Source organism: Chiroxiphia lanceolata, chromosome 2, assembly GCF_009829145.1.
Source record: "Chiroxiphia lanceolata isolate bChiLan1 chromosome 2, bChiLan1.pri, whole genome shotgun sequence".
In the NCBI taxonomy this organism is placed as follows: Eukaryota; Metazoa; Chordata; class Aves; order Passeriformes; family Pipridae; genus Chiroxiphia; species Chiroxiphia lanceolata.
The window spans coordinates 32139435-32158696 of NC_045638.1; the positions used below are offsets into that span (position 1 = coordinate 32139435).

The following is a 19262-nucleotide window of genomic DNA, read 5'->3' on the forward strand; positions in this document are numbered from 1 at the left end:
AGCAGTCTGTGTGCATATCTGTGTATGTATATATATATATAGTTAAATGAGATGAATCAGGGCATTGTTGACAATATTTATTACATTTTTCTTTCACCATCCTTTCCTTTTTTTCACTCACACCCATGTCTTTTCTTCTTCTGTAATACATTATTGCAATACTTCTCTGTTACACTCAACTCTGCCCTTGAATGGTTAGGAATTCATGGGATGAATCTTTAAACTTTTTCTGGGAGTCACATTGTCAAGTGCAGTTGTTTTGAAGAAGAGGAGAAACCTTTTACTTCGGGCTTAATTGTTCCTTTCTTCACCTTTTTAAGATTTGGAGACACCTCACTGCAAGAAATAATTAACATGGAAAGCTTAGTGCGTTTGAATTCATACTTTGAGCAGTTCAAGGAAGTTTTGCCTGATGATTGTAAGTATTTGGTAATTAATGACAAATTTGGTTGAACAGCACAATTCAGGCTGATTTTTTCATTTGCTTTATGTTAGTTGTTTAAATGTTGATCATACAGCAGCATTAGTAACCTCCAAGAAATGATGCGACTCTATTTCAATACTTTAGTACTGGGTAGAGCAGATTCAAGAGATTCAAAGGTCAGACTGATTAACTTCCCTTTTTAAATTTACTTTTACATCTCTTTCTAAGTGGCATTATGTACTGTATAATCGTGCAGCCAGGCAGTTGAATTGCTGTGAGGGAAAGGCATAAAAGTGAGAGGTTATAGCAGCAGCACTCTTATGTGCAATTTTTGGTGATGTTCTCTGCACTTATCATAACCTGCACAGGGAGCAATTGCCAGTTTCGAGGAACTCAGTCCGCTTGCCCTCTCCTTATCCTTTAGCGCTTTTCTATAATTGCTGCATCTGCAGCCAACAACAGAGAACCTGGAAGAGAAGCAATTGCTACAAGCTTGCATTTTACTGATTATGTAGGAAAATGTCTTGCTTGTTACTGTTTGGGGTTTTCGGAGGGGAAGGCGGTGGCATAAATGCTACTTAAATGTGACCACAAAAATTGTGAAAATTAATCAATTCGTTATTATTACTATCAAACCTCTTCTAAGCTAATTTCATGAGTTCTTCAACTGCTGTTTTATTGCAGGAATAAAAATGCAATATCATGCAACAGGATAGTAAGAAATCTGTCTGTTAAGTACATTATTGTACTTTCGGTTACCCTGGATTTTTTTTATACAGCTGAGGGCAGAAGCTTTTTCACTCCTTTCAGGCATTCATAATCCTGCATAATTAATTCTTGGAAATTTTAGCTGCAAAATTTATTTTTTTATTATTATATAGTAGTCTAGCATCAGATTTTCTTGTAAGGTTCAAAAATTATTCAATTTAAAGTGGTTTTTGTACATAGCTCTGTCTAGTTTTCCATAACAATATTCCCCATTTTGTTCCTTTCCTCCTGAATTTTGCTTGCCTTTTTTTTTTTTTGACTTCTGTCTCTTCCCTCATCCCCAAACCTCTTATGTTTGATCCAGTCATCTTTTTGCTTTTGCCTTTTTTTTTTCCCTGAAACTTGAGGTGATATTTACAATGTGCAAAGCGAAACATACTTTTCCATGAACCCTTGTCAAGGGAGAATAACATTTTACATTTAACTGTAAACCAGGTGATTATGACCAGTGATGTAGTCTATGGTAAGTAGAGACAAAAGAAAAACCACAAAGATCATTCTAGGGAACAAAAGGCTCAGTGAAGTGTCTGCTGCCAGATTGTAGGAAGTGTTCCCTTCAAGAACAGTACACAGGAAAAGTTGATTCCTGATCCACTGCGTTTGTCTCTGTACTCTTAATTCAAAGCTCTGCAGAATTAGTAAGTGCATTACTGTCTTAGCTTCCTTAACTCCTTGTCCTTGTTCCATTTGTTCTCCTTGTCTTTAAAGACCTGGGGAGATGGTCTGTGCACTCTTTTTGTTTACAGATATTACTTTCTTGGTAGCTGTAGAGTTCAAGCAGAGCCAAGCAGGATAGGCACAATATTGCTAATCATAGAATAGAAATGTAGAATTGTTTAGGTTGGAGAAGATCTTTAAGATTGTCAAGTCCAACAGTTAACCCAGCACTGCCAAGTCCACCACTAAACCATATCCCCAACGGCCACATCTGTCTTTTAAATACCTCCAGGGATGCTGAACCAGCCACTTCCCTGGGCTGCCTGTTCCAGTGATTGACAACTCTTACAGTTAAGAAATTTTTACTAACATCCAATCTAAACCTCCCCTTGCACAACCTGAGGCTGTTCCCTTCTGTCCTGTCGCTAGTTACCTGGGAGAAGAGGCCAACCCCCACCTCACTACAACCTCATTTCACATGGTTGTACAGAGTGGTAAGGTCATCCCTAAGCCTCCTTTTCTCCAGGCTAAACAACCCCAGCTCCCTCAGCCAGTCCTCATAAGTCTTGTGTTCCAGACCCTTCACCAGCTCCATTGCTCTTCTCTAGACATGTTCCAGCACCTCAACATCTTTCTTGTAGTGAGGAGGCCAGAAATGGGCACAGGATTTGAGGTGCAGCCTCACAAGTGCCAAGTACAGAGGGACAATCACTGTCATCATCCTGCTGACCACACTATTGCTGATCCAAACCATGATGCCATTGGCCTTCTTGGCCACCTGGGTACTGCTGGCTCATGTTCAACTGCTGTCAACCTAGGTTCTTTTCCAACAGGTTGCTTTCCAGGCACTCTTCCTCAGGTCTGTAGCGCTCCATTGGGGTTGTTGTGACCCAAGTGCAGGATGCAGCACTTGGTCTTTTTGAACCCCATACAGTTGGCCTCAGCCTGTTGATCCAGTATATCCAGATCCCTCTGCAGAGCCTTCCTACCCTCCAGCAGATAAATATGCCTCCCAACTTGTCAGTCATCTGCGACTGAGGGTGCACTTTATCCCCTTGCCCAGATCATTGAAAATGGTATTAAACAGGACTGTCTCCAATACTGAGCCCTGGGGAACCCCATGAGTGACCGGCCACCAGCTGGATGTAACTTCATTCACCAACACTTTCTGGGCCTGGCCATCCAGCTGTTTTTTTACCCAGTGAACAGTGTGCCCCACCAAGCCATGAGCAGCCAGTTAGTCCAGGAGAATGCTGTGGAAAACGGTGTCAGAGGCTTTACTAAAGTCCAGGCAAACGACATCCACAGCCTTCCCCCATCCACTCACCAGGTCACCTTGTCAGTAGAAGATCAGGTTAGTCTAACATATTGTTTGTTGTGAGAAGACAAGTAGTCCAAAAATAAAACTTCGTGTGTTACCCATGTAGGGTTCTTTTTCTCACATAATCATTTCTAACAGTGAATACCTCTTATTTGTTCAGCCACAGCTTTTCTTGGTGTTCTCTGTGGTTACCCCTTCAAAAAAATAAAAAACAAACAACAAAATAACAATCTGTTTAATACTTGTAGTTGATTTTCTTGAGAGTCTTGCTACATTTGTAAGAGATCATGTGTAACACTTGAACATAGAAGACGAGGTACTCTGAAAAATTTCAACTGCTTTATTTCTGCTTAGTGAAATATTAATAAACAGATATGACAATGCAGTGTCCTGTCAGAGTGTTTCTTGTAACTGACAGCTGACCAGCTTGCAAATTTAAAATTGAAAATGTGAGCAGAATAGAAAATAGCTTCAGAGTTTCTGTCGAGACACACATGACTCCTGTCACCTCTGTGACACACAAACCAATCTATACTATACCAATCTTGTTCCCTTTGTTCATTCTGTTATTATATTGCTATTAGATTCTAAGTTCCTGAAGTTTTAAATAACCTGAATTTATATTTCCAATTGAGTTTAATTAAACTTGAATGTGTTTTTTTGATGCTACTAAGTAATTAAGAACTCAATTAATTGTTGTAAGCTCTGTAAGTTTCAAGAAAACACAATTATGTTTGCAAAAGGCAAATAGGAACACTTATCTTTGCAAATGATCTGTTGAATACAGATAAATAAGTGGAATTGGTTTTATTTGTTTTATAGGTCTACCTCGATCTCGTAGTCAGACGTGCCTGCCTGAACTGTTAAGATTTCTGGGACAAAATGTACATGCAAGGAAAAACAAGAATGTTGATATCCTTTGGCAAGCTGCTGAGGTATTTATTCATCTAAGCATCTCTGTATAGTTCAGCTGATTTTCTGTATGCATACATGTTTTCTCTTTTTTATTATTGGTATGTTTGTATTTCTTCATTTGCTTGTGTGTAGCTTGGAAAGCTGCCAGGTTAAACTTCCTCTAGAATGAAACATGGGGAGATAAAATGTATTTTCCACATCAGAATTTTCCCTACAACTCACACAATGAAGTTCTGCTCTCTCAAAGATGACAAATTTTAACATCAAAGTCCTACACAGCATTTGTGTCTCTAAGGAGAAGTACAGATATGTTCTCTGACAGAAAGTTATGTATACAGACAAAATGATGGATTGTATATCATGTTTCTAGATATGCCGCAGACTAAATGGTGTTCGATTTACAAGCTGTAAAAGTGCCAAGGATAGGACTGCCATGTCTGTCACCCTGGAGCAGTGTTTGATCCTACAGCATGAACATGGAATGGCTCCACAGGTTTTCACCCAGGCTCTGGAGTGTATGAGGAGGTAAGACTTTGACTGCATCACTTATTCCTGAGTGAGGAACCATGCAAACTGCAGAGGAGTGGTGGTCTCTGTTTCTGTCAAAAGAAAAAACAAAGTAAACTAAAGTCAGAAAACTGCAGAACTGGCTGCTAAAATTCATCCCTCCCTTGCATATGAGTTGCATATGCTAAAGCTGGTTCTTACCAGTTTTGTATCAGATGGGCTTGACTTTTCAGTAGTAAACAAGTTTTCAGAGAAGCATGTAAAAACGTGTTTTCAGTTAATGCTGAGCTTATAGAACAGGACACTGGTGCTTCTTTGGAAGTTGTTTAATGATAAGGTTACCTGAACTGTCACAGCACTGGGTTTCTTAGTTCTAGATCAGGCAGATTACTCAGGGATGGCCTGTCTTTTGTTCTTTGAAACACAGACACCTGCAGTTTGCACTGGTTTGCCACGTGTATTCTTTAGCAGTGAAACACTGCTCACTGGGTGAAATGTATGAGTGTTTCACACTACAACAACCAAATTTCATCACAATGTGTCAGTGTGCTGTTGTCGTATCAATATAATGATGTTCTGTATTCTGAAGCAGCAGAGATGTTTGCAGAATTAAATACTGTACTTAAAGAAAAAAATAAAATCTGTTTACTGTTGTTCAATGCCTTGTTTCAAGCACTGCTGGAAAACTCCGTAAGTCACATACCCAAAGAAAGGATAAGAAATCTAGCTTTAGTCTTTATCAATGTAGTTCAACAATGCTGTTCAGTCCTGTTTTTCAACATTCACTCTTACCAAATGTACTGTACTGTGTGTCTTTTCACCAAATTCTCTAGAGTGTTCAATTCTCTTATCCTTTCTGTATGTTTTTGCTGTTTGACCCTTTCCTACTCTTCAGTTGCCTAGAAGAAAAATGTCTCATACAATATAACACTTCCAGCCTCTTACAATAATAATTTGAGGGGTTATATCTACATCTAATTGGATGTCACTGGACTTCTTTATTTTCACTTTTTTTGCTGCACTTTTTGCCACATTGTTACAGAGTTATTAAAGTACATGAAAACTGCACTCAGAGACTAATTAAACCTTGATGCTAGAAACAAAATTTGAAACAATTTCATGAGGGAGAAATTATTAACTTAAAAAGGAACTAAGTAGCTGTCAAACATCTTTAAATTATGCAACTTGCTGACTTAGACATCTGAAGCAAAAATAGTTTTGTTTCACAGTTTTGTATTTAATAAGAATAAAAACAACTAGGAGAAATACTGGGAATCTTGTTACTTTCTTCAAATTCATTACTGGGTCCATGAAGTTCTTTTAATGCAGTTGTGGGCACAGTAGAGAGAGAGGTTAATAATAACATTGTTTTGGTCCTACCCATTTAATATAACATAGGATCAGATACAGTATTGACCCAAGAAAAATATTGCTTTATGTTGACCTACACAGGGATATTGAAAGAGGGCCAATTTAATCAAAACCTTTGGATTGAGTGTTCTATCAACATCAGGGACTTGTTCTGGCAGGTGAAAGACGTGACTTTCTCTTCTGTTACATCTTTGACTAAGAGAGATTGTGCAGAACAAATACTGACTAGTCCTGAGGGAAAACCAAGATTAGACCATTCTTCAAGCTCATCGCTCTTTCTTCCTCACATCTCATTGCTCTTTGGGATACATAACTGTGTTTTTAAAATTACTTGTTGATTTTACTCAGGAACAATGGCACAGAATTAACAAAGTTTAATGAGACAGATTGTATTATGGAATAAATATGGAGGAGTCCAACTCCACCGAATCCCATTTCAGCCTGGACAGGTTGGCCTGGCCTAGATGATATATATAGGACATGAAAGGGCAAATTACTTCCAGGGCATTCAGAAAACTTGGGTATTTTTCTTTTAGCTTGGCTCTTTTATTTGTGCAGCTGTACTGGAAAAGGAAGGTTTGGTTCATTCTTGGAGACTTTTGAAGTTTCTGGGGTAGTTGGAAAGACAGGGAAGAGGTACTAATAAGTTGTGAGACTCAAGAGGAAGTATTTAATCTCTACTGGTAACTTCCCAGAGAAGAAAAGCATCCTTGCTCCATTCTTGAAAAAAATTAAGAAAGCATCTCTTCTTCCATGTGATGTTGATCTTCGGAGGTGTTAGTTCCCACTTCTCCTCAAGGACTTCCCTTCCTTTCTGGTCTTGTGATAGTTGCATTCAGTGAGCATGGACATCAGGGAGAGAACGAAGAGTGCTCATTGTGGATTCTTGTAGAAATTCACAGATACAAGGTTGTGGTTTTCACCTTAGAAACAAATATCCTATTAGAATAAACTCACTTTTCTGTAAATAAGTTACAGCTTTTCCAGTCTTTAATGAAATATATGGTAACTCACAGCCTACAAGTAGTAAAATCTTGATGATATGTCTGGAAGTCCAAGCTACAGAGGAAGTGGCTGCCTGGCCAGTAAAGGCAGATCAAGAGTCAAAGTCCAGATGGATCATGTAGCCTCTTCCATCTGCAGCCAACACTCCCCATTAGACCTGTGAATCCCTGCTGTCCCTTCCCCTACCAGATTTCTGTCCTGTCAGAAATGCCAGTGGAGATGTTTGTGTGAGTATGCTCTAAGGCAGTTTCAGTCAAAATCATTGTGTGTAGCAAAATCCTTTACATGTTTCAGGTAGCCTAGCTCATTTTCATTAAAACAATTAGGAAGTTGCAACACAAGCAGTTTAGCCAGCAGAGGAGAGCTGTCTTTGACAGGGACTCTTGAAAAGCAACTGGAAATGGGGTGAGGGAAGTAATCTCTTCTAGCTGCCATGGTACTGTCTAAAAGGAATTACATAATAAAGTCCTGAGAGTCATGTTTGGATATGACCACTCACTGCAATAAAACAGCCATGAAAAACTTGCTTGGATGTCTTCAGTTATTGATATACTTTAAGAATAAAATTGTGTGGAGTTGACCTTGAGCACCTGCCAGGTGCGCACCCAGCTGCTCACTCACTGCCTCCCCTCAACAGGATAGGGGGAGAAAATATATGAAAAAGCTCATAAAGACAGGGAGATCCCTTGCCAATTACTGGTACAGGCAAAACAGACTCAGCTTATAGAAAATTGATTTTTTGCAAGTGGATTTGGGATGTTAAGAAACAAAGACAAAAATTAAAGAACCTTGCCTTCCACAACCTCTTTTGTTCTAGGCCCAAGTACTCTGGTCCTCCATTCTCAGCTCCTCTGCCTCCTCCCCATGCTGAGCAGTGCACAGAGGATATGGAATGGGGGTTTGCAGTCAGTCCATAACAGCTCTTCTCTGCTGCTCCTTCCTCCTTACACTCTTCCTCCACTCCAGCACGGGTCCTTTCCATGGGCTGGACTGTCGTGCAGTCGTCTCCATGGCTGCAGGGGGAAACTCTGCTTCCGTTTGGTGCTCACAGGGATGTTTCTCACATCTTTTCCCATTGTCCTTCACTGCCATGCAGTGTTTTACCTTTTCTTACACAGGCTTTCCCTGAGGCCCCAGCGTGGCTGAGGGGCTCAGCTGTGACTGCAGTGGGTCCACTGAAGCTGGGTGGAACCAGCAGTGTCCAGCATGGGGCAGCCATGGGAGGATTCCCATATGCAAGCTGAATTAGCAGGGAATTTGCTTTGTCTCTTTACCCTAGTCCTCTCCGAGAGGTAATCTGCTGATTAACATTTTATTTAAGACACTGCACAGTTTGGTATATTTGACATATCCAAAAGGTGACTTTTCACCCCTCGGGTAGAAGCATCTACATGGGCCAACAGTGACAAGGAAGCACTTTCCAGCTCTTGCCTCCATTCCCACCATATGTGTCTGTACATATGTCCTTGTGTAAAATTGAGTAGCTTGATACTAATTTTTAATGGTAGAGATGTAGCATGTGATTTTGATAATGCCATCTTGTCATTTTGATCCTTCCTTCTTTTCCTTTCCCACTGTTTTGCTTTTTATCTATACTCTAAAACACTACTTCCTCCAGGCTATTTTACTGAGCCTTTATCCACCACTTTCCAGTCAACATTAGCTTTCCACTGACTGATTCTTCTGATCACACACACACATCCTCCTCCCTACCACTACAAAAATAATTGGGATTTGTAGGCATCACAGATGCAGTCTGCCCTTGTCCAGTGTAGGCACCAGGAAAACATATTTTGATCACTGATTTGGATCTGTTAATTCAGATCAGAAATACATTTGGTTTCGTTTCCTGCCCACCTAACTCCATTTGACTTGAAGTGTCACCAGCTTCAGAATGCTATTTTTCTCTCTCACCACCTCCAGGGTCTATCTGTTTTCTTCCAGGACATTGTCCATTGGTTACCTAACCTTGCTGTGCAACCAGCAAGGTTATGGATCAGTTTTTATGGATGGAGGGAGTGCGCTAGTTTTATCAGGATCAGGCTCACAGGTTGCACTTAGCTGTTGCTTTGCAAACTAGAGTTGGACTGCACAAGATATAAGAGTGATCCACTATGGAAGTCCACACTACAAAGCCTCAGGTTACCTGAAGAGGTGTTTGCCACTGTATCCTCCAGTGCTCAGTGTAGGAAGTGGGGGCACAATGAGATGGGCTTTGCAGCATGTTTTGCCTTCATGTGCATATATTGAGGCACTTCAGAAACATGCATTTTGAGAAGTATATTGATACACCCTTGAATTCACGTCAAAGCAGAAAAACAAATGGGTGATTTGGGTTTTTTTGTTTACATGTTGAACAGGTAGTTAAGAGGTTAAACTAATGCACTGCCGCCCACATGGAAAGATGTTTGAAAGGGTCAAATACTACAATGGTTATTCATGTTCAGCTTGCTTTTCAGAGCTCCACTTCTTTGCAGCATGCCAAAGCATGGCAGAGCAGCATGGGGTATTATTGCTTGGTAATCTGAAAGAATGAACATGGAAAACCATTTATGTTCAACCTACATGTGTTTATTTTCACTAGACTACAGTACTTCTTTCTTATTTTTCTCTTTTATTCTCTTTCCCTCTCCTTATTTCTACAATTGTACTGATGCATATTTTTGAGACCTTTTTCCACTCTTTCTTTACTTCCATCTTCTGATTTTGTTGTGCGTTCTTCCATGTTTTTTCATTTTCTTGACCACCTTGTGTTGCCATCTCTTTTTATGCATTCATTTGCATGTCTGTCTTCCTTTCTGTTTTATTTTCCCTCTTCCCAACCTTCTTCCTTTTCACAGCATTGGAACACGGGAGATAGTCACGCAGAAGAACTTGAGTGGCTTGGTGCCCATCCGAGATTTCAGACTAGATCCCAGCCTCCTCTACTCTATTCCTTTACTAGCTCTCAGCCCCAATTTACTGATTGTGTGGCTGTTCCTGAGCATAGCGTACCTGGTGGCCAGATTACGTTGCAAGTGAAGATTAAGTTAAAAACAAAAACAAAAAAAGTGCTTGAATGTGTATTGCCACTTGGTACCCGCTGGACAAAGGAATGTGTCATAGCATTGTCTGCCAAGAATTATTATTATGCCTTACAATTTTACGTTTCTATTGTACTAAACTGTAAATATACATCAAATTATTTTATCAAAAAGAATTGTATTGAAACTTTAAATTATTGTTCTGCTTTCAGTGCTTGTAACATAGTCTGACATTGGCCTGTTACCTCGTTACTTTAGCTGGCCTGAAGATCTCTTACCAAATATAGTTTTATGTTACTTGTTTCATGTATTCCAGAGAAAGGAACTCTATCTGAAAAGAATTTGTATCTTTTTGTATATTTAAGGGGTATGCTAATCTTGCCTTTCATTTTTACAAGGTATGAAGAGAAAAATAAAAACACGGGTGGGGTTTATAAGAAATTGTAAGAAATTTATTTAAACAAATTTCTACCTTCATTTCAAAGCATAATATCCAAATTACTGGACAGTTTGTAGAACCATAGTCTTGTTCCTTTCTCATGGTTAAGTATGTTCTAATAGACTAGTGTACCCACTTAAAAACCAACTTGCCGTGTGCTGCATGCAGAATTATTTCATTCAATTTGTAGATCTGCATTTTGCAATGTATTAAAGACATAAAGAGAATAACTTGTGGTTAGGAAGGGGATGTAATTGGCATTAGCCTGCTAATGATCTATTATCTGTTTCAGGTGCTCTGTTATAGAACTTATTCTGAAATAGAGTCATTACCATCCTAGAAGATAAAGATATTGGTCTTTAATATTTCAGGCAAGAAGAGGGAGGTATCAGTTAGCTCCTGTAGTAAGTGGGTTTGAGGTTTTCCATTGGGCTTTATTTTAATTACATTAGACTAAATATTACTGTTATTCCATTTTTAAGTGTTGGACAGCTTTAATAAATTATGATGCTGATAGTGACTTAGTGCTAAACGAATGATGGTAAGTTAACATGTATTTAGGTGGTGAAACTAAAGCGGCTTACCTAGTTTAGTGATGCAGATAAATTTGATCATCATTTATATATAACATCAAACTGGGGGAGGCCTGTTTAAACTGAAAGGTTTTGTTGGTTCAGTGCTCTGGCAGAGCTTGTCAATAGCAATAGCTGATTAAAAAAAACCTAACCTCATTTAATGTAGTTTGATAAATTCATAAAGGGATTTACTTCGCTTGGTGCCTGAGATGATTTTGGGCTTCTGAGGAGAACTAGTACTGTGATTTGTATTTTCTACTATTATTAACTTGCTCAAAAACTATAGGTAGCTATAGCTTTTATTATCAATTTTAATGGAATTTGAAAGCTGCTGGAAGAGGTATGCTAAAAAACAACCAAAAAAGCACAGTTAGAATAAAAATTAAAATTAAATCCTAACTTTGGATTTAATTATTCTAACTAAAAAAAAAAAAGTGTGTGTTATATTTGTGTCTTCATGAAATCAGACTGTACAGTACACTATCTCCTGATATTTTTCCTCACTATTCTTCCAATTTTGTTTTTAAAAGGAAAAAAACAAAACAAAACAAAAACAAAACACCAGAAAGACATATCTGGGTTTTTATATATATATACATATATATATATTTTTTTTTTTTAAGCATGTATCCTATTTATTTTTAGTTGCTATGAATTTAGGTACATCCTTACTGATGATGAGATTTAAAATCATGGTATGATGGTATTGGACATACCCATGTCCTCTGCTGATACCTGGTACCACTGTGTCTCCATAGTAATCATCTCTTCTTTTTGATTAACACTGGTTCATTTACTATTGGGCGCCCCAGTCTACCTTTTTACAAAGCAAACAGTTGTGAGCTTGGACTGTGGCCTTGTTCTTGCAACGCAGTGAGTGTCCTAGGCTCAGTCTAACAAGATGTGAAAGTAACTTTAGTAGAATCACAGCTGAAAGGGACCCACAAGGGTCACTGAAGTCCAGCTTTTGGCCCTGCACAGGACCATCCCCAAGAATCACACCATGTGCCTGGGAGCATTGCCCAAATGCTTCTTGAGCTCTGTCAGGCTTGAGCTCTGTCAGGCTTGGGACCATGACCCTGGGGAGCCTGGTCCAGTGTCTGACCACCCTCTGATAGTAGAGTGGCAGGCATGTCCACTGAACTCCCTGAAATTATTAATCTCTTCAAAGTATCATCACTGCTCATGACTGTCACTTAGAATTGCAGTAAGACCACACCTAAATTCATCTAGGCTTTTTGAAAACAAATAGGTTTTTTCTTTTTTCTTTAGTGGGGACAAGTTTTGGGTTTTTCCTTTTTGAGCTTGGTCTGTGCTTTCATTTGGGCATTGAGATTTAAGATGCTGTATTGCTTACTGCTTACAGCAGAAGAAAGATGGCACATGAAATGGTGTGTGTAAAATACGTTTTTGTCACCATCTCTGTGCCACAGAGGAGCATGTGCAACAACCAGATGCAGTGGAATGCATTGTGAACAGAGTGATTCACTTTGGAGTCAAAGTGCTCATCCAGCATCCCATATTTGCTAGTTAAACTTACTGCTTTTATTAGTGCTTTGAAGTGTAACTTGTGCAATTTTTTGATGAATCTGTTTAGCTGCAACAGCCATTGGGGGAGTTCTATAACACAAAAACCAATGCCAGGAAAACCATGTTCTATGTCTGTTCTATAAAAGGCAAGCACAGAATGTGCTCTGGAGACAAATTTCAAACTTACTGTTTCTTAAAGCAAAAAGGTTACAGTATGTTATGAAGTTAAAGTAGATGTTACATACAGAACACAGTTACAGCCAGTTTCATTGACCAAAATTAGAAGAACAGTGAAGTCAGTGAGAGTACAAGAGCTTTCAAACTGAACCAGAATCCAAACCCTCCTTTTGAATCAGATGACCACAGCTTACCTGGTAGATGCTGCAGCCATCTCCAAGACAGGACTAATGTGACATTTCCACCATAAGATGTTGTACTGTACACTTTGCCATGAAGGTCTAGTATTAATTGTTTAGGTTTCAGTCCTCAGTCAGGGAAAGACATTCTCCTGCAAGCCTAAATTGATTTATAATATATATTTAAAAGATAGTGCTTCCTCTTTGTATGTCTGTTTTTTGGATATAAGCAAAGGAACTCTGAATTAGAGTTACAAATGTAAAGAAGCCTTATAACCAGAGTAGTTTTCTATTGTAGCACAGAACCTCTTTGTAATATGGGGGCAGTTGCACCAAAACAGTGGGTGATAGTTAAATTCTGCACAGCTTTGTTTCATTGGGGTGATGACTGTCAACAGAGACAGTCTTTTTTTGCACCTAAGCAAAGCTGCTATTTCATGATTAAGATTTTTTTTTTAGACTCTGTTGGTTTTCAATTCAATTTATGCATGCAGAGATAACTGGAAAGTCATTATTTTTGTATCAGCTCTAATCTTTTAAGTAAGTACTGATAATACTGACATACAGGGAACAATAAAATTACTTTGAAGGTCTTATAGAGAGATCAGCAGTTTTTCTTTTTCAGCTTAATGTATTAATAAATTAGCAGAACTGCTTTTAAGCAATTCTTTGGGATCCCTTGTGCAATGAAGCCGCATGTGAACTCCTCAGCAGTGTACCCTGAAATACATGAAACCGTCGTGAAAGAACTTTTTCAGTAGAAGTGCTGCTGCTTTCCAGAAATGCAAAACTAGCAATCAGACATAGCATGTGTCCATTCTGTGTGCTTCTTACCAGCATTGTATGATGAGTCATCATTTTTAATATTTGCAGTGGCAAATTAATTAAACGCTCATTAAATATAACCAACTTTTTTTTAATGCTATGAGATAACCAGTTCATTTCATCTAAGTCTTTTTTTTTTTTCCTTTTTACTGCTGTCATTTTTTGTGCTTGTTTTTTTTCCCCAGTGAGGGTTGTCGCCGAGAAAATACAATGAAGAATGTTGGATGTCGCAAGTATGCATTTAATTCCCTGCAACTGAAGGCTTTCCCAAAGTATTACAGGCCTCCAGAAGGAACTTATGGAAAAGTTGAAACATAAACATACCATGTCCTTTAATTGCTGTTCCATTAAAACCTGTGGATACACTCTAGACTAATACATGAGTTTGTCATCCAGAAGAGATAAATAACCTTTTTGTACGTTTCGCTAGGTTATACAGAGCATGTTACTTACAGAATTGGAATCTATAGTAACAATTATTCCAACACCTTAGCTTGAGAATAGTGTGATGACTCTCTGCCCGTTTAAATAGCCTTCAGTGTATGTAAGATGAGCAGATATTGTGATACTTAATAATTACCTATATGCAAATAGCTAGGTACCTCCTGGATGGGAAAGGACTCTAGGAACGGCATTTAGGCAGCTGTTTCACATAACATCTTTTTATACTGAGTTGACTTGAGATTGAGCTTTTCATAAACTTTTTAAAACTGAGAGTAAAACTCAGAAGTTGTAAATAAAAAGGGATTGGATCCTAGACAGTCTCGTAACTGTAGAATGTGTTGTTACAATCAAGAAATGGGAGTTTAACTTAAAAAAATCAGCACAATAAAAGCCAGGAGGCTAAATTGTTTTACTGTATATAGGATGCCATCTTCATATATGAAATTAACAATATGTAAAAGGCCAGACATATGAAGTCTGGCTTATAATTCTGTTCAAATAAAACAAATTCCTGTTGTCTTCAACAGATAAGCCCTTGGGCACACAACTGATTTTAAAAAAATGTTTCAGAAATGTAATGATGCTTAACCAATTAATGCCAGCAACAGTTCCCCCTGTCCCTCCCCGCTCTAAGGCAAGTGCAACAAGCACGTTGCTCATGTTGCACATGACATGTTTGATCTGTTCCATGGTGTTGTACATTAATTAACACATTTTTACCCACGGCTTTTTATATCACTTCTGGATTGTAAGCATTAGTGTCTCGGGGCACCACATTGTTTTGATCAGTGTTTGATTTTTTTTCTATATCAATTTTGTATGTCAATACAAAGAGTGCTCAAAGTGCCCAACTCATCCCTGCTACTCCATAACCAAAACTGGTTTCTGTTTACCTCTGCATTTTACCTGTTCAGAATCCTGGCAGGGGGAAGTGACTGATGTCAGGGTATTTCCGAGGAAGGCAGTGATGCCCCATGTTGATAGAAAGGAACTCCTCATGTGCTACTGCCTGTGCCTGAGAACTGCAGGTGGGTTCTAGCTTGGGACAAAGGTGATCAGTTTGATAGCATTTGGTAAAAAATGTTCAACAGATCTCAGAAATAATTGCCTTCAAAGCTAAGATAGCATTTTAAAAAGGAGCTAAATGTTATTTTCCAAATTTTAACAGGATCAAATAATTTCTAGCTAACTTTGTTCAGCACACCGTGTCCTTTCCCTCTTGGTTTCTAAGGATCTGAATTTTAGAATAGAAAAAATCTGCCCATTTATTTTGTAAGAGTAGCAACAGCCAGGTAAGTATATGGCTGTTTCCTGATTTCTTTCTTCCTCTCACTGATGTTTGTCTGTGCTGTCACTGCTCTATCAATCAGCCATGTTCATTCTGCTCCCATGTAGGTTTGGGGGTTACAGGTCCAGCAGTTCTTGCATTTTGCTTTTTGCAGTTTAACACAAAGCAGCATGTCAGAGAGTTCTGCTGAACTAAGCTGTTATTATTATTTCAGACTCTCTAGGATAACAAAACACAGAATTCTGTGCAAAAGCAGTGTATTGTAGTACCTACTCCAGGTCTGAACAAATCATCTGCAGTAGAACAGTCCCTTGGAAATGCTACAAACTCTGTTCACCAGTTAATAAATGTTGATTTTGTTTTATTTTTTGCTAATAAGTAAACAAATATATCGTGAAAAACTTTTCAGTGGGATCTCTTTAGACATGTTACTACATTAGTTCTGCTCAACTTTCAGCTCCTGGCCTGTTATTAAATGTTACATTTATTTTTGTATAAACTATACTCTTTATATCCCTTAGTTTTTATGAGTTGATAATTTTATTTTGTATATTTTAAGCATGGTTAATTTTGTTTTAAGTCCTGTATTGTTACACTAAAAATCTTCCAATGTTCAGCTTCAGAAGAAAATAACAAGAGGTCTCTTATAGCAAATAGCAGCACCACTCACTTAGACTGTGACCAAGAATCATTAGATCTGCTCTAGAGCTTTATTTATTTTGTACACCAGTGTAATCAGAAAAAGTTGCTGAATTTCGTATGTGTGTGGTGGAACAGCTGTCCCAAGTACTGCATTGTTTTGTTTAAAATACTCTGATTTCAGTAAGCTTACCTGTAAAATGCTGTTGTCCAGCTCACGTGTTCTGTACAAGGCATGGTCAGCACATGCACACCCATGGGCTCGTTTAAAGGGCGTCACAAACAGCAAGATCTCAAGCAGTTCATCAGAAAAAGAAAAACTGTGAAACTTGAAATCCACATAGGACGCTTCACAAGGGTGAAGTAAACTTTTCTGTTGCACAGGAGAGGTGAATCTAAGGATTACTGTAAAATGAAATTCTGTCTAATGTTCTTTTTTTGAGTACATTTTTTAAATTATAAAACATACAAAGGTAAAAAAAGAAAACTGTTGCCAAGTATGTTCTGTGTATGTTCTGTGAAAGTACCTACAGCACAGTTGCCTTTTGTTTCATTTATACGTGTAAAATTACTGTATAATACGACACAGTTTTGTCCCAACACAACTGTATTTGCCAAGCTTTGTGCTTTGAAATATTTTTATTTATTTGGTTTTGGGCAGTATTAATATATCATAAACATATAGCTACTGTTTTATATATTCTAGTTCATCCAATCCATGTATGCTGTAAATGTGCTAGTCTTTAGGATGACAACCAATAAAGAACTGACAAGAATAACAAATGGTGTCTTACTTTTAATGTGTTTGTGGTAAATGAAAATAAACACTTTCAGGTTCCTTGACTTGATACTCTTTTATCTGTTACAGAATATATTAAGCCAAGCTGTGTAGGGAGACATTTTGCACAGATGTTCAAGTCAGGAAGTAGTTACTTACAGCTGCTATCAGTTTTCTGTAGTTAAGTCAGGCACCAGCTTGTCCCACATGCTACACGTTCAGCAGCAACAGCTAAATAAAAAAGCAATATAAGGTATTTTTCTTTCTAATTTTATATACTTTCTCTATTAATCTTCTGTAAGGCCTTCCTGAGCTTTGTTCTCTGTTTTTTCCCCCTCTTCCTTCCATTAATAGAATTCTTTCTCTGCTGCTGCTTTCCCTTCAGCCAACTCATCCCTCCAGCAGCTTTAGCAGTTGGGCTGTTTTTCAGCAGGGATAGGTTTTCATTGTTGATTGTCATTTTGATTTCAAGGTTAAGCTTTTTCAGCCTTTTTCAGTTTGTGAATTCTTAAACATGTCTAAGACCCACTTCAGAATTTTTTTATCTATGTATTGTTGCCAGCTGGATCTAGGTTTGTTTAAAATAGCTCTTCCTAATGAATGACAAGACTTTTAGGCTATGAAGGGCCTAAAGGCACAACTCAACAGCAACCTCTTTCTCACATTACTTTAAGTGTCAGGCAAACTTTCTGCTCCCAGCTCATGAAACATTTTCCCCGTTGCAACTCAGGATGGATGCAGTTTGTCAGTTTATTTGCAGCGTGATTAACCGGCCATCGTGTAAGTAACGAGGGTAAGTAACGAGAGGGATTTACATCAACACAATTAACACAGGACTGCATCAACCTTTCAAGCCACACCCCGGCTGTGCCTGCAGGCAGGAGGCCTGGTGGGTATTCCATACCTTCCCGACACTGGGAATGGTTGTAACACTGTTCATTGTAGGAAACTCCCAGGGGCCCACATGTGAGCAGGCACATGCAGGAGGTTTGGGAGCACAGTGACCCAGCCAGGGGCCTTCTGCTCACCCCCTTTTACCTGCATCCACCCACATATTCCCACCTACAACATCCCTGCCCGGCTGGCCAGGCCAGGGCATCCCTCCCACATGTCCAGAGTGGTCCCACAGCGGTGCCAGCCATTTTCTTTGGGGAAGTGCAAGTTTGAGAAGTTCTGAAGAGCGAGATTGAAATAACTTTTTTTTTTAGGGGATTAAATTGCCACCAATTAATGTTGGTATTGGGCAGATGATGGCACTGGCGTCTAACACTGAAATCCTGGAGACTATGTCCTGCTATAGAAATGCTCTGAAAATGTTGGTGAAATGCCCTTCATGTTGTAGGTTTGTAACAAACATGAGGGGGTCTATCCTAGGTCTTTTGAGAGACATCCATCAGGTCTGGAATAGCATTCATTAGCTACGATAGGATACAGTCCTACTGATGGGATTTTCTGTATTTTTTTTTCTGACATCAGAACTTTCTCATTCAGTGCTATTCCTGCCCCATTTTTTTCCTCTAACCATGGTATTTTATTCCACATTCTTCACATTGTGTTTCGACCAAATTTCCCATAAGCTTGTCAGGACTTCCAGTTAAAGCACATGAACTTACATTTTCAATCAAACTTTAAGTTGTATGAGTGTGTTCCTAAAAATGCTGTGGCCATATCCACAACTTCAAAGTCTGTTGGCAAGTGGCTGAAGAGGAGTTTCTTTGACTTTTCTCAGTTTCTTGTTAGAGTATTTTCATGAAACTTCTAGTTCTTCAAAAAAAGTGAATCTCTGTATGAATAATAAGGCTTTACAATACCTACATGGGAGTAGTCTCTGGAAGTGGATAACTTTTTTAATACCTGTGAGACACGGCTGATGGCAGCAATTAGAACAAAACTTACTGAGACATATCAACCAGTAGAATGCTTAATTACTGAGTGGAAACATGGCAGCGCTGCTAAAAATTCATCTGGCTTGTATTCCTCAGTCCCAGCTCATTTCCTCTGAGAAGGTTCATCAGCTCAGCAGTAATTCAGGGAATGGAGGCATACTCTTCATCTGCTGGTGGTGCAGTGGCCACTACTGTGCTTGTGAGAGGTCAGTGGGCAGGAACTGCCTGAGATCACCAGCTCCTCAACTATGAGGGAATCTTCCACAAGGCTCCTGATGCAACCTGGAAGAGAGCAGGGCTGCAGCAGAGCTTTGGGATTGAAACTAGTTAGTGGGACAGCACAAACAATAAGAACTGAAATACTCTTAAGGGGAGAGGATGCTGAACCCCGGAAAAGAGCTCAGCAAAGGCCTTTCACATGGATAAAGTGGATGGAAAGAGAGCAGGGGAGAGCCAATGCATGTGTTTGGAGATTTGAGCAAAAATACAAAATACCCACATAAAATTCTCA

At 38.9% G+C, this 19262-nt stretch overlaps 1 protein-coding gene across 13 annotated transcripts in view; it reads left to right on the forward strand.

Annotated features, from left to right (window-relative positions):
• Positions 1-16870, forward strand: part of INPP4A (inositol polyphosphate-4-phosphatase type I A) — a 124222-nt gene extending 107352 nt beyond the window's left edge. For 7 of the 13 annotated variants that reach the window (XM_032679576.1, XM_032679572.1, XM_032679579.1 and 4 more), the window contains 4 exons: positions 321-418; positions 3993-4105; positions 4456-4610; positions 9809-11369. In XM_032679576.1, the coding sequence (XP_032535467.1) occupies positions 321-418; positions 3993-4105; positions 4456-4610; positions 9809-9989 (547 nt within the window). In that variant the 3' untranslated portion in view covers positions 9990-11369. Of the gene's footprint in view, positions 1-320; positions 419-3992; positions 4106-4455; positions 4611-9808; positions 11370-13901 lie in introns of those variants that run through there. The other 6 variants (XM_032679583.1, XM_032679577.1, XM_032679582.1 and 3 more) reach the window with 1 other exon arrangement.
• The last annotated feature ends 2392 nt before the right edge of the window (positions 16871-19262 follow it).